We start from the raw sequence: 16,042 nt of genomic DNA on the forward strand, positions 1-16,042 counted from the left end.
GGTGCCAGTACGCTGCCCTGAGGGAGACCATTTTTCTGGGCCCGCCACCTGCTATGCATCCCTTGGAATTCCACAGAGAACCTACGGTTCTCTAACAGACTTCTAACTGTGGATGTGAATTTAAAGTCCCTGGTAACGGCATACAGCTTCTTCATTAGCAGACGTAAGATGACGGTGTCATATGCGGCTGCCAAGTCTATAAAGGCGACATCAGTTATTTTCCGGTTCTCATAGCAGTCTTCAGTCAGCTGTGTGAGGTTAATTACCTGAGATGTAGTGCTTTTCCCTGGGCGGAAACCTGCTTGTTGGGGGATTAGGTAGGGTTCTATGGCACTGGAGAGGCGATCCTGGAGTATTCTTTCAAAGATTTTAAAGATATGGCAGAGAAGTGATACGGGTTGGAAATTTCTGGGGTCATCAGCATTTTTGCCTGGTTTTAAAATGGCAATAACTTTAGCCTTCCTCCAGATTGTGGGAATCTGACATGTTTCCATACAATTGTTAAACAGTTTCAGTAGCCATTGTTTAACGTTGGGACCAAAGTGTTTAATCTATTCAACAAAAATCTCGTGCAGGCCCAGGGCCTTCCTTAGCTTGCATTTCGCTATGGCTTTGTCCAGATCTGCCATTGTGAGAGGGGTGGTCAAAGTTGAATTTTCTTGGTGTTCAATCCTGTCTATTTTGGTCTCCGACTTCCTGATTTTGGTGTCGGGTTTCCCATTCTTGATAAGCTGGTGGGCTATTTGGTCGGCTGTGACGGGAGCATGTCCTGGAGAGAAAGTCGGGTCATTGTTGAGACGTTTAAGGAGTGTCCAGGCTTTCTGACTGCTCCTTTTCATGTCCAATTCTTCTATTGTCCTCAGCCATTTCTCTCTCCTGGTTTTAGCTAGTGACTCGGTTAGCTGCTCGCCCGCAGTGATAGTTTCCGCGGATAGAGGGTTTGTGTCAAACAGTGTTAGGTATTGCTGCAACTGGTCCTCTAATTCTGCCGTAAGGCCTTCAACATAATTGCTTCTGCATCCTCTAGGGATCGATTGCTTGGAACACCACTGCACAGCCTTCACGAAATTGTCATAGAATCTTGGTTCAGGTGGTAGGTTGTTTACAGAATCTTCCATGAGGTTTTGAAAGGTTGACCATTCTGCTTTCTTAAAATTGTACCTACGGCGAAAAGGTACGCTATGGGCTTTAACAACAGTTGTGATCTGGCACATTATTGGACGGTGCTGGGTGTTTGGTATTGGTGAGCAAACTCCTTTTGAGCATTGGGACGTTACTTGATGGCTAACGAAGATGAGGTCCGGGTTATAACCTCTCCCCCATCTGCCACTGTTGTAGGGAGCAGGCAGTTTATTGTCATGTATCAGTTTTAGGTTGTTTAGCTCGGCCCAGCAGATCACAGCCGTGCCATTCTCGTCGTCTTCTTGGTAGCCCCACTGCGTACTGTGGCTGTTGAAATCACCGATTACAAAATTAATTCTGTCTTTATTAAAATTGTTTACATTGGAGCTGGAAAAGTCCACAGTTGGTGGTTTGTACACTGATGTAACACTGCAGTCACTAAGTTCAATGGTTAGCACTTCAGTATCATTGATGTCGTTTATACTGCTTGAAAGGATTTGTATGTTTGGCCTGGTAAAGACTGCGCTGCCATACTGTCGGTGTGGCCTTTCAGCTACTAGTCGCATGCCGTTTATCTTGGGTCTTTTGAGTGTGCTATCTCTGTGAGTTTCTTGTAGACACAGGACGTCACATTTCTCTTTCTGACAGAGGTCTTGTAGTAGACGTTCTTTGCATGCAGACAGGCCTTCAATATTTACAGAGATAATCGTCAGTGCTGGGCCTGATAAGGTCCTTTTCTGTAGGATTGTCATGTTGCTTCTGGAGTGAAAGGATCAACCGGTATACAACCGCTATATATAAACATGGTATACAAATTATAAAGTAAAATCTTTTGGAAATTCAGCATGATTTTAAGTTAATTTAAACTTTGTTAAAATCTGTAGTTGTAGTGTCCATTCCACGGGCAAGAAAAAAGTACCTATAAATAGTCACATGAAGGAATCACTGGTTGCACAGCATAAAGTTGAAAGTAGGAAAAACATTCCAATATGAAATACATTTGACAGTGTTTGATAGCCTGTCCATCTTTCTTGTTGATGACTGTCACAAGTCTCACATAAAATAGATATTTATTAAATTTTAAAGGAAGATCCGCCAAAATGAGTGCCACTAGTGTGTAAAAAAATGTTTCAACCCCTCGGTCTCCTTTTGAGTTAGTTGCTTCAGTGACATTGCCAAGCACCTTCTTTATGTACAGTCTTGTGCACTTTTAATATTGTGGCAAGTTTAGATTCTGTACTGAAGTAATTAGATATCTCACTTCATGTAAAAGACAGTTTGGTGGGTGCTGAACAAAATTTTGTTAATTTAATTCCTACTAGACTGTTCTGACAAGTTCTGTTCATTTCTTGAAAAAAATCCAGAAGGTTCTGCAGAGTTCTAGACACATTACTCAACCAAACTTTAACTACCTGGAGTTTCCATTATTTCATTTTTGAAAACTTTAGCTTTATTAGCCTATCTACTGAAATTTATGAATGTGACACTAATATTGGTCATTTTCATTTTTGTGTACCTGACACAAGGGAAATTAGTTCTAGATGGCAAATCAGATCAATACTGTGACTGACATTGCTCCAAACATTCCAGATTTATACTGTAAAACAGGCACACTATGAGCAGGATGAGCCTGAATGACACCACCAATATTTTTGAAGTTGTTCGTAGATATTTTCTGAGTATTACGGTATAATGGAGCTGTGGTCTTCTGTGGCTGTTGGTATAATGTAATCACAACAATGAAAAAGTCTGTAATAGTCAATCACCAAAATAAGTACCATGAAGCACAGATCATCATAACAACCCTCAAGGTGCAGCAGGATTGTGATGTGCTAATGTGGTTTCAGAAACAATTCAGTGTAGTGTTGTTGTGCTGCTTTTCCGTTGCTTTTAGCGAACTTATACATAGGGTGTATCTTGGCCAATTCTTTGTAAATAAACCTACCCATACTCTGGTGCATGATTTGTAATGTACAACTAGCACTGTCAGAAAAACAAAGCTGAGATAAAACTGAGCACAAGCTCAATGGCAAAACCATGAATTCATATACTGTTCATGGATTTTTTTTCTTCTCCTCCCAGGACGTCTTCATCCTTTCCCATTCTTCTCTCCCACCCTTTTTCCAAGATATTCAGCAATCCTCTTCTCTTGTCTGCTCCACTGGTCACACACTATCCTTTTTCTTGTATCCTCCTCTTTCATTGATCTCTGGCATATTGGTCAGCATGTACTTGCTTCTCCCAATTTGGTTCCCGTCCATCCTAGCTCTAATTTCCCTTATTTTATTGTGATGATTGTTTCTCCCTACATAGGTAATGAAATATTTTTCCATTTAGAGTAGAGAGTTAGTGATTGAAATTTCCTGAGGAGATTCCGCCGCGATGAAAAATGCCTTTGTTTTAACAGTGTCCATCCCAAATCCTGCATCATATCCATGACACTTTCTCCCCTATTTTGTAATAATACAAAGCATGCTGTTCTTCTTTGAACTTTCTTGATGTACTCTGTCAGTTCTATCTGGTAAGGATCCCACATCACTCAGCAGTACTCCAAAAGAGGACAGACTAGCAGTCTCGTTAGTAGATCTATCGCTTTTTCTAAGTTTTCTGCCAATAAAATGCATTCTTTGGTTTGCCTTCCCCACAACATTTTCTGCGTGTTCTTTTCAATTTAATTTGTTTGTAAATGTAATTTTTACGTGCTTAGTTGAATTTACGGCCTTCAGATTTCACTGATTTATTGTGTAACCATAGATTAACGGATTCCTTTTAGCATTCATGTGGATGACCTCACACTTTTCATTATTTAGGGTCAATTGCCAATTTTTGCACCACACAGATACCTTTTCTAAATAGTTTTGCAATTTTTTTCGATCTTCTGGCGACTTTATTGGACGATAAACGACAGAATCATCTGCAAACAACCTAAGACGGCTGCTCAGATTGACTCCTAAGTCATTTATACATATAACGAACAGCAGAGGCCCTCTAACACTCCTGGGGAATACCAGAAATCACTTCTGTATTACTCAGTGACTTTCTGTCAGTTACTATGAACTGTGACCTCTCTGACAAGAAATCACGAAACCAGTCACATAACTGAGATGACATTCCATAAGCATGCAATTTCACTAAAAGCCACTTGTGTGGTACAGTGTCAAAAGGCTTCTGGAAATCTATAAATACAGAACCAATTTGGAATTCCTTGTCAATAGCACTCAACACTTCGTGTGTATAAAGAGCTAGTTGTGTTTTACAAGAACGATGTTTTCTAAATCTGCATTGACTGTGTGTGAATAGACCATTCTCTTCTAGTTACATTGTCTTCTAGGTAATTCATAATGTTCAAACATGATATATGCTCCAAAATCCTGCTGCATATCAACATTAATGATATGGGCCTGTAATTTAGTGGATTACTCTTACTCCAAGCCAGTTCCAGAAGTGAGCTTGGTTCAGATGTGGGAAACCATGGGTTCTTATAGGACTTCGAAATATGCCAAAATGACTGTAAGTTTTTCTTCTGTATAAGAATTTTGTAAAATAGAGTGAATACTGTAAATAGAAACGTTTAGATAACAAATTGGAGGAGGTTTTATATCAGGCTATGTCATAATATGTCATAGGTCATATGGAATGTATGGCTTAGAGGGTTTAGTTCGGTAGGAAACATTGATTACTGGAATAATAAGTAAAGCGTGTTTTATGAGACACAATAGTTTGGTAGTTAGTGAATGTGAATTAGTTCCCCAAATGTAAGGTAGAGAATCCTGCTGCATATCAACATTAATGATATGGGCCTGTAATTTAGTGGATTACTCTTACTCCAAGCCAGTTCCAGAAGTGAGCTTGGTTCAGATGTGGGAAACCATGGGTTCTTATAGGACTTAGAAATATGCCAAAATGACTGTAAGTTTTTCTTCTGTATAAGAATTTTGTAAAATAGAGTGAATATTGTAAATAGAAACCTTTAGATAACAAATTGGAGGAGGTTTTATATCAGACTATGTCATAATATGTCATATGTCATATGGAATGTATGGCTTAGAGGGTTTAGTTTGGTAGGAAACATTGATTACTGGAATAATAAGTAAAGTGTGTATTATGAGACACAATAGTTTGGTAGTTAGTGAATGTGATTTAGTTCCCCAGATGTAAGGTAGAGAACAGCAGATAACAAGGCAGCACAGACCAAGTAGAGCATGGTCCGACAGTCACCATGGGATTAAATTTCCTGCCTGAGCAATACACTGAGACACCACACAGATGCGACACAAGCCATCAGCCCTGATGACATCAGTTTAATTGCTCCAGGGCTTTTGGGATACAGTGAACATAACAGCAGTAAATTTGCCACCGTCCGTAGATATTGGCTGTTATGGGAGAAGATAGCAAGTACTAGGAAAACTGGTACAAAATTTTTCAAAGGTACATCATGGATACAGGAGAGTAGCTGAAAAGGAGTGTGACACAGATAGTAAGTACATGGTATCGCAGAGTTCAGTGAAGTGGGGCCATTGACCTACTTGTAGATTCTCAGAATGAGAGGTAGTTGGGAATTAAAACATTGAAGTTCATTGTGAAGTGTCGTGAAGAATATGAAGCTGATGTATTATATGTGTTTACTGACATGTTGTGAGAATGAAGTATGTGTTAGGAGTATGTAATGAATTATGTTCCCAGTCAATATAACAGAGTATGTAATAGTAGTAATGCTGCCACTGACTTCCTTCCTTTTGTATATAGTTTCCATCACTTGTTAGGTCATAATGATAAGATAGGAAAAACTGGTAGAACCCGACCTTGGGGAAGATCAGTTTGGATTCCGTAGAAATGTTGGAACATGTGAGGCAATACTGACCTTACGACTTATCTTAGAAGAAAGATTAAGGAAAGGCAAACTTACATTTCTAGCATTTGTAGACTTAGAGAAAGCTTTCGACAATGTTGACTGGAATACTATCTTTCAAATTCTAAAGGTGGCAGGGGTAAAATACAGGGAGCGAAAGGCTATTTACAATTTGTACAGAAACCAGATGGCAGTTATAAGAATCGAGGGGCATGAAAGGGAAGCAGTGGTTGGGAAGGGAGTGAGACAGGGTTGTAGCCTCTCCCCAATGTTATTCAATCTGTATATTGAGCAAGCAGTAAAGGAAACAAAAGAAAAAGTTGGAGTAGGTATTAAAAGCCAGGGAGAAGAAATAAAAACTTTGAGGTTCACCAATGACATTGTAATTCTGTCAGAGACAGCAAAGGACTTGGAAGAGCAGTTGAACAGAATGGACAGTGTCTTGAACGGAGGATTTAAGATGAACATCAACAAAAGCAAAACGAGGATAATGGAATGTAGTCGAATTAAGTCGGGTGATGCTGAGGGAGTTAGATTGGGAAATGAGACACTTAAAGTTGTAAAGGAGTTTTGCTATTTGGGGAGCAAAAATAACTGATGATGGTTGAAGTAGAGAGGATATAAAATGTAGACTGGCAATGGCAAGGAAAGCGTTTCTGAAGAAGAGAAATTTGTTAACATAGAGTATAGATTTGAGTGTCTGGAAGTCGTTTCTGAAAGTATTTGTATGGAGTGTAGCCATGTATGGAAGTGAAACATGGACGATAAATAGTTTGGACAAGAAGAGAATAGAAGCTTTCGAGATGTGGTGCTACAGAAGAATGTTGAAGATTAGGTGGGTTGATCATGTAACTAATGAGGAGGTATTGAATAGGATTGGGGAGAAGTTTGTGGCACAACTTGACTAGAAGAAGGGATTGGTTGGTAGGACATGTTTTGAGGCATCAAGGGATCACAAATTTAGCATTGGAGGGCAGTGTGGAGGGTAAAAATCATAGAGGGAGACCAAGAAATGAGTACACTAAGCAGATTTAGAAGGATGTAGGTTTTAGTAGGTACTGGGAGATGAAGGAGCTTGCACAGGACAGAGTTGCATGGAGAGCTGCATCAAACTAGTCCCAGAACTGAAGACCACCACCACCACCACCACCACCACCACCACCACCACAACAACAACAACAACAACAGGATAGTATGCCTATGCATGTAGATTAACAGAGAGAATATAATATTGTTTGCGTAAATGGAGAGCATGACTTAATAACATATGAGACTTTTGTTCCAGTTCTGCAGGTATGTCATGTAAAGTAATATGAAAATGTGATAGATGCAGATTTTAGCATACAAATAGTAACATCTACATCAATACTCTGGAAGCCATCTGAAAATGTATGGTGGAGGGTACTTCCGTTTGACTCTTCCCAGAATATGCTCTCTCAAGGTTCCAATAGCAAACTTCTCCATGATGGACACCACCTCTCTTGTAGTGTCTGCCACTGGAGTTTGTTGAGCACCTCTGTAATGCTCATGTGCCAACTAAATCATCCTGTGACAAATCGCACCACCCTTTGTTGAATCTTCTCTGTCTCTTATATAAGTCCTACCTGGTAAGGGTCCCAGACTGAGGAACAATACTCAGACATCTTGTAAGCAACATCTTTTGTGTAAGAGTTACATTACCTGAAGAATTTTCCTATGATTCTTGGTCTGGCTTCTGATATTCCTACTATTTGTTTTATGTGATCATTCCACTTAAGGTTACTCTGGATAGTTAGTTCAAGACATTTTACAATGGTTACTGATTTGTGCAATTTGTTATCAATAGCATAGTTGTACAGTAGTGTATTTATTTTACTGTGAAAGCACAATATATCACATTTATTTACATTCAGAATCAACCGCCAGAGCCTGCACCATTCATCAACTGTATGTAGGTCATTGTCTGATATTGTCTTCTGGCGTTGGCATTTGCTTATAGACAACCACATCATCTGCAAAAAGTCTTAAATAGCTTCCAGCGCTGTCTACTATATAATTTATATATATTGTATATTGATCCTATCACACTTCCTTGGGGTATCCCCCCCTCCCAATATCATCTTTACATTTGTTGATTTTGTTCCATTAAGAATGACATTTTGAGTTCTACTTGCAAGGAAGTCTTGAATCCAGTTGCAAATCTGGTCTAATGTTTGGTAAGCTCATATTTTTTTCACTAAAAGGCATTCGAGACAGTGTCAAATGCCTAGAGTGTATTAGAAAGTCTTCTTGATTCCCATTCCCCTCGCACAATGTGAAATGATATAGCTCCTAACAGGACAAAGGGCCAAGTGTCACTGTGGGTGAAGTAGAGGACATCAAATGTAAATAGTTGAAACTGAATCAGTGCATATGTTAATGAAACTTTTTAATCTAAATTCAGGGACTGAGGGAAGGAGTTGTAACAGAATAGACACTGCCCTGGACAGAACACCGGGAACTGAGCCTTGACCACTGCTGGTCGACACCCCTGCCAATTAGCAACTCAGCCAAAGCTGCTGCTTCTGCTTGCCAATGACCTGGAGTATTGATCAGGCTCCACTGGAAGCTTCTGCAGTTTGACATACTGTTGCATGAGAATGGACAGATGTTGGTCACTGACCCTGTTCCATGCTTTTCTGTGGCGACATAGAAATGCAGTCTCTTCCGTGGAGTCAGCCGAGTAGGTCATGATCAGCACGGCAGGCCATGCCGTCTGTCAGTCATCTCCATGAATTCTACTGACACAGATCTGGAGACGCAACATAATAATAAACCAGCTGCCAGTCCTGTCCTTGGGCTCCCAACCAATGACTGCAGCCTGGTTGCCTAGATCCTGGCTGCCGTTACTTTGGTGCCACATTGACAGAATCAGCCACCACCACTGGAGTCTGTCAGCACTCACTGGTACTCTCCAGCCTCTTGTGCAGGGCTATACTCTGGGCAATGCAGCTACCTGCACCAAGTGAGATAATGTTGCTGCCTTGCCCCATGCTGCAGCGTGGCCGCAACCAGTGCTTGGCCACCTATTCGAACTTAACTCTTGGTGTGCTTACTGTGCCAATGCAGCGCCCTGCCGTCTTAGCTGTGCCTGTACACCACACATGGCATCTACCACACCTGTTGCTACAATCTTAATACTATGAGCCAACACTAAACTGCACCACAGGTGAGGGCACACCCGAATGGCTGTCTAAGTTGAATGAATTAATAAAGAATTGTTTATGTTCACCATCTGTTTCTCTACAGCTGCCCAAAATGTCACCCCCTTCTCTCCAGCCATCAACAAGAACCCAGGAAGACCCCAACGGTGGCTGAGCCCATCCTGACAAATAATAAGATGGCTCACATCTACCAGCAGAGGTCATCCTCACCCCCAATCTCCCACAGTACCATTTGAATCTCCATCAATGGACATGGTGAGTTTTTCTGTGTGGACACAGTAAGCTGATTGTGCTGCCCTGTGTGAGCTTTTGTTCATTTTTAATTCCTGTGTTCAGTTATATTTTATTGATTTGTCTTGACCTATAGCAAGAAATTTCTGAGCCGGGTTATTTTGTTAATCATTAGGGAATCGATCTTTTATGGTATGTAACAGGCTACCTCTAATTTCAAATGTTTTGTCATGGTGAATATATCTAATTTGTATACCAGATATGTCTGTCTGCTGGTCTGTAGCATTCCCCTGTCACTCTGAATTAGTAAGTTTTCATTAAGCTAACAGGACCTCTGTTAGACATGAGAAAGCCCAATTTTACCACAGTCAAGTGAACAGACAATTGGCAGGTAATGGTGATGATACAGCAAATAGGGAATCAACAGAAGACAGTTAATTCCCTTCATTTCAAATCACATCATGCCCACTCCTGTTCAACAGCTGCAGTATTCATCCTTTCCAAATGTCTTAGCTTTTGCCCCATTTTGAGATTCAGTCATGCTGGGCTTGTTAAAGATCTCCTCTCCTTCTCCCTGCACCCTGGAGTGGAAGCATTTTTTCGTCACTTAACCCACCAATCAGATCCAGTTTAAAACCACTGTTGATCCCAGCCTGACTCAGAGTACTCCTCCATCCATTGGCTCTAAATTACCCTCTCTTAACTTTTCAGAATTTCCTGGCCTCAGACCTTGCCTCACCATCATCCCCTAAATCCCTCAACATGGAAATGAATCCTCACACTCACAGAAAGGACTGCAATCGATGACCTACAAACTGATCCCAGCCTTCTAATCATAGCTGCCAACAAACAGCCACTGTGTTGATGAACAGCAGGTATTATCTGGTGAAAGATCTCTGCCAGCTGTCAGGCAAGTCCACGTACAAGACCTCCCACAGTGACCTGATTCTAAAAATCCAGCAGGATCTTTTGTCCTCTCTAAAATCCCAAAGTCCATCCCTGAATTTCTCCCCTGAGTCTGTCACCTCAACTGAATTGCTCCCTGCACTCCTAACTTCTACATACCCAACCACACAGTATGCTCCATTGAGAAAATCTCTGTCCTTGTGGATCAACACTACCTTTCACAATGCCTGACTGCCTCCAAACCTACAACCTCTTTCCTGGTCACCATAACCAACTATATCCTCAGGCATAATTACCTCTCTTTTAAAGGCATTACCTGCAAACAAACCGGTGTTTCAGCAGTGGGCATTAATGTAAGCTAACCTCTTCATTGATGACATTTTCATGTTCTGGACCAAGGGTAAGGGCACCCTATCCATATTGCTTCACAACCTCAACAACTTTTTCCCCATGCACTTCAACTGGTCTCCTGTCCAACAAGCCACCTTCCTTGAAGTTGACTTCCATCTCAAATATGGCTACATCCTTAGCTTCGTTCACATCAACCCTATTACCCATCAAAAATACCTCAATCTCGACTTCTGCCATCCTTTCCACATCAACAAGTTCCTTCCATGCAGCTTAGCCACCAGTGGTCATCACATATGTAGTGACAAGCATTCCCTCTCCAAATATTCCAAGAGTCTCACTGAGGTCTTTGCAGACCAAAATTACCCTCCCAACCTTGTCCAGAAACACATCTCTTGTGCCTTTTATCACAGTCACCCCCCTCCCCCTCCCCCCTTCATAACCACAATCTGGCCACAAAGAAACACTCTTTTCAGACTCGGTACCATACAGGACTGGACCAACTGAATAGGTTTCTCCATCAGTGTATCGACTATCTCTAATCCTGACCTGAAATGAGGAACATCCTCCCCTCCCATCCCCCAACAGTATTCTGCTGCGTATGCAACCAAAGCAATATATTTGTCCATCCCTACGCCATCCCTGCTACAAACCCTTCATCTCATGTCTCATATCCCTGCAAGATGCCCAGATGCAAGACGGGTCCCATACATCCTAATACTACCACCCACTCAAGTCCTGTCACTGGCATCTGTTACCCTATCAATCACTTTAACAACTGCTTCACAGCCTATGCCATCTGGCTTCTTTGCACTAAAGCCAGCCGTTCTGAATTGTGCAGGTGGGAACTCTCTTTACAATATAACCTTTGTTTTCATAACCCTCCTGGCCTCAACCTTTGCTGGTCCCAGTCCTCCATTTGTCTGTCCCCTTCCCTGCTCTTATAACAGTACATACATGTTCTATCCCAGCAATGTACCTGCAAGTCCTTCCTTTCCTCTTCTCTGCTTCTCCCCCCCCCCCTCTGTCCCAGCAGTACAGCCTATCGATGCAGTGCCCAGTACCCAGCACCCCTGTCCTGTCCTTAACCATGTCCATGCATGCTCCCACAGGCAGTACTAGCATCTCCCCCACCCTATCATGCTATCCCTCCCCCTCCCCATCCCATACTTCTTCCCTACCCCCACCACCCACTCCAGCTGGTTAATGCTCCGACACTGTCTCAGGCTGGCCTTAGTGCCCAGAGACAGAATGCTTGTGAGTGTGAATGTGTTAGAGTTCTCCTTCTGAAGAAGTACTTTGTCCAAAAGCTTAAATATTTCTAGCATTCCTTTCATTGCGTCTGTCTTCTTTCCATATTGTTGTTATTCTGTCCTGGACTTTCCATTGCTCAGTAACGAATTCTCTTGTATTCGCTGACAGTCTCAACTATGGACTGAACTAAGTGCAAGATTCATTCTCGTTTTGTGGCTGGCTGTTGTAATGCAGTCTCAAGTGGTTTGTTTCGAAGAATGGTGCAAGTAAGTTCAATTAAGTTGTAAATTTTGACAAACTCTCATAATGTTTGTGAAGAGGTTGTCAGTTTTAAATTTGAAACACAGTTTAGACATTTACATCGAAAATGCGCAGACAATATATGTTTGTAAGAAAGTGTCCACATCTCTTCTCTGGTTATTTGAGAACCATTATTATTTAATATAATGGGGATCAACTTGATATACTATGCACAAAATTATTAAAACTGGAGCAATGGCTTAGAAAGGGAGGTTTGGCTAATAGACATTTTGATCAGATTAATTAATTGCCTGAATTTTATTTCAAAATGATTACTTGGAGATTTTCTTTTTTCACACAAATATGTAATGTTCATTACATTCTTTGGAAGAAACCAAGTTTCCATTGTGTTATTTCTGCTATGTTTAACTAAATCTGCTTAGATTAATATCACCGAATATTTCAGGAAATGCAAGCTGCTTTTGGTATGGAACAGCAAATGGAAGGGTCATTAAAATATATAATCCACACGCGTCTTGGAAATGGACCAAAGGAACTGAAGAGTCAGAATGAGCATCTCTTGACAGAGTCAGGAGTACCAAAGAACCTGGTCGTATGAAGAAATAATGAAGGAATCAAAGTACGATTAAATATGAGACACAAATCTACAACTGATAGTACTATCAGTTGTACTATTATTTCTAAGCTCAAGAAACAAAGCATTATGTAATATACCTCAAACCTTCTATATACTGATTCAAAAGTGACAGCCATGGCACATTTTAGCGCTGGTATAAATTTTAAATGTATTTCACTTTGTTATCATTTGAAGTCACAGTTTACACTCAAGCTTCCTCCTGATTAGAGCTCTTTATATATTCTCATATCCTTATTTTTATTGGATGATCAACTGGAAAAGGAAAGGATACGAATTTTCTCTCATTCTGTGGGATGATTATGTTCCACAGTGGATAAATAGTCCCCATAACTCAAGGTGGGTGTGTGTGTGTGTGTGTGTGTGTGTGTGTGTGTGTGTGTGTGTGTGTGTGTGTGTGGATAAATAGTCCCCATAACTCAAGGTGTGTGTGTGTGTGTGTGTGTGTGTGTGTGTGTGTGTGTGTGTGTGCGCGCGCGCGCGCGCGCGTGCACATGCGCTATCTTTCATTTTGTCCAGCATTTGAGATTTTTCTGGTAATGTCTGAATTTTGGCCTCATCCCAGGTTATTTACAGCTTCATTAAACTGATGAGATGTAACATGTTTAACTTAATGTTTGGGGATGGGGGGGGGGGGGGGGAGAGGGCAGGGGGCAGTGGCATAACTTTTCTGAATCTGTAATTAATTATTTCTAACTGCAATCACATTAATAATTGCAGTTCAAATCCAGGTATTCTCAAAATGCAATTGTCGTTTATTTGTGTAACATAGTGCCTGGTATGATTTTTGCGTGTGTGATGACATGCAGGATGTGTATGATCTTTTACCATGTTAATTATTAGATTTCCATTCTGTCAGTGTATTCAGTTATGACACCTAATTACCCTCCATCTTTGCAATTATTTAGGTTGTATATCTGTCAGGCCATCACACCACAAGGAAAATAATATGTACCTACTAGCAAATGAGGTTTGTAACTTTCTCCTTGGAAATTAGCCATAGCTACAAATATGACAAGCAAATTGCTGGAAATAATATAATTAGGTCATCATGGTATTTTATTTATGTCATGGATAACAACAGAACTGGCTTACGATATGTCAGTAGCAATTCATTCACAGATGTTGTAACAAAACTTTTTATTCTGAACAGTTGTCTGCTCTGATATCTGAATATGGCTTCCTATCCATATATTTTCAGTGCAACATGATTTCTTGTCAAAATTCTGTTGTATCTTGTATTTCATGTGTGTGTCTGCATAGTTCTTTATGTTCATAAATAACAGCTTAGGGATATTTTCAATCAAACCATCACATCTTTCACTGAGCATTACTTTAACCAGATATGAGGACTCTTCAGCTATTGAATTCAGTTCAGAGTTAAATAAAACTTGTAATCTCCAGTTCTGTGGCCCCACTGTTTTATTGATTTAAAAAGACAATATATTTGCAAAATTTTGTAATGCTGAACAATTTGGATCTAATTTGTTTACATCCCAAATACATATTTTTCAGTATACAGTGCCATTGTGACAACAATTCTTTAAGATAATGTTTTTTCCTATTTTAGCATATCTGGTTTATCGGATTTTATTTTACTTTTCAGATGCCACTCTAGATTATTTGTGTTAAACAATACTTTCAACAATAACTTTTGAATGGAAATTGTGGTGCAAAACACACTACTAAACATGGCCTTAAATGAATATAGTGATAAGAGTTTGGTTGACAGTGAGTTTAAATAGCACCAAAAAAGCAAGCACATCTTTAATGAACTTATGTACTATCATTGCATCAATAAATGTTTCTAAAAAATTATAACAATTATACTTATTGTGTTCTGAGCACTCATAAAATAATTTGTTGTGTTTTCACTTTCATGTGTTCACTTTATTATGAGTATTACAATATGCACTCTGATTGAACAGTTACCTCACATTATACTTCTTATTCTGATTACCAACTCTTCAATGCTTTTAACATCACCCCTTAAAATACAATGTTTTTTGTCATTAAATCTAAAGCATAAGTTTTGCATTTTTACTCACTCTCTTAATAAACAGTTACCACTCAATTTTTTCTAAAAAAAGAAGTTATGATAATTGACTTATAATAGCATTTCTACATTTCTCTAACATAGAACTTTGAAGAGCTTTGCTAAGTATGTCTACAGATTGTTCATCTGTATTGCAATACTTTATCCCAGACAAATCTTCTCTGTGTTGCTCAGTAACATAGAGCAATTTCAAATGTATGTTCATTTCATCTATATGTTCTGATTTGATCAGCTGGGTAACACTTTATTTTCATGGAGAATGGTCTTCATTTCTCTTGTGGAGAGCTCTTGTAGTAGAGTCTTGACATGTTTTATTTCTTTGGTGCATTCTGCTCGAGTTGATGAAGTAATTATTACATTTTGTTTTTTGTAATACCAAATAATGTAAGCACCATCATAAAGAATAATATAAGCATTTGTACTCCTCCTGTCTCTTACATTTGTGCACAATCAGCATTACAGTAGACATTTAAATGAACAATGTCATTCATCTTCTTACAGAAAAGACCATAATTCTTGAAATCCTGTAGATATCTCAGAGTGTTTTTGATGTTTTGGCAATACCTTTCCTTTTGGTCTTCTGTGAAGGAGATCTCATAATTGAGTGCGAATCCACAATCTTGTCTAGTTTTACAGGATCAATACAGAAACTTTCCTATGGCTTCACAATAAGGAAATTTAATGTGTTCACCCTTAATTTCAGGGCTGCCACAAGTTCTGGGAATCAGGGAATTTGGAATGTTCACACAAATTTAAAAAAAAGAGAGATAGAAAGACTGGAAAATCTAATTTTTGGATTATCTCACCCAGAAAGTTATAAATCGTGTGTGGGAGGATGAACAAAAACTTGCTGTTAATTCAGGGTTAACTTGTGAATAAGCACAGAAACCCTGTAACTAAAATGGCTTTTATTTACACAAGTTACCTGTTCACTTACGCTCCAGATCACAGATCCTGTAATGGAGACAATAATTTGCTGCTCATTCAAATTTAGAGTTGAAAACATGTCCAGGAATACAGACGTTGTTGCATTTTTTTGTCAACTTACCCTTCAGATCTCAAAATTAATCAGGGAAAAATGCAAAAACGGTGTCTGGAATACAGGGAATTTCACTTCGGTAAACTTGTGGTAACGCTGGATTACTTGTCTTTGGCTCTGGAACTAAAGGAGTCTTCGGCCAGGTCTTACAGGCAAATAT

General features: G+C 39.8%; 1 protein-coding gene across 5 annotated transcripts in view; it reads left to right on the forward strand.

The window, feature by feature from the left end:
* Positions 1 to 14,605, forward strand: part of LOC124770046 (diphosphomevalonate decarboxylase-like) — a 68,699-nt gene extending 54,094 nt beyond the window's left edge. For all 5 annotated transcript variants that reach the window (XM_047249174.1, XM_047249172.1, XM_047249176.1 and 2 more), the window contains 2 exons: positions 12,599 to 12,772; positions 14,394 to 14,605. In XM_047249174.1, the coding sequence (XP_047105130.1) occupies positions 12,599 to 12,751 (153 nt within the window). In that variant the 3' untranslated portion in view covers positions 12,752 to 12,772; positions 14,394 to 14,605. The remainder of the gene's footprint in view (positions 1 to 12,598; positions 12,773 to 14,393) is intronic.
* Positions 14,606 to 16,042: the final 1,437 nt, after the last annotated feature.

Source organism: Schistocerca piceifrons, unplaced genomic scaffold (assembly GCF_021461385.2).
Source record: "Schistocerca piceifrons isolate TAMUIC-IGC-003096 unplaced genomic scaffold, iqSchPice1.1 HiC_scaffold_730, whole genome shotgun sequence".
Lineage (NCBI taxonomy): Eukaryota > Metazoa > Arthropoda > Insecta > Orthoptera > Acrididae > Schistocerca > Schistocerca piceifrons.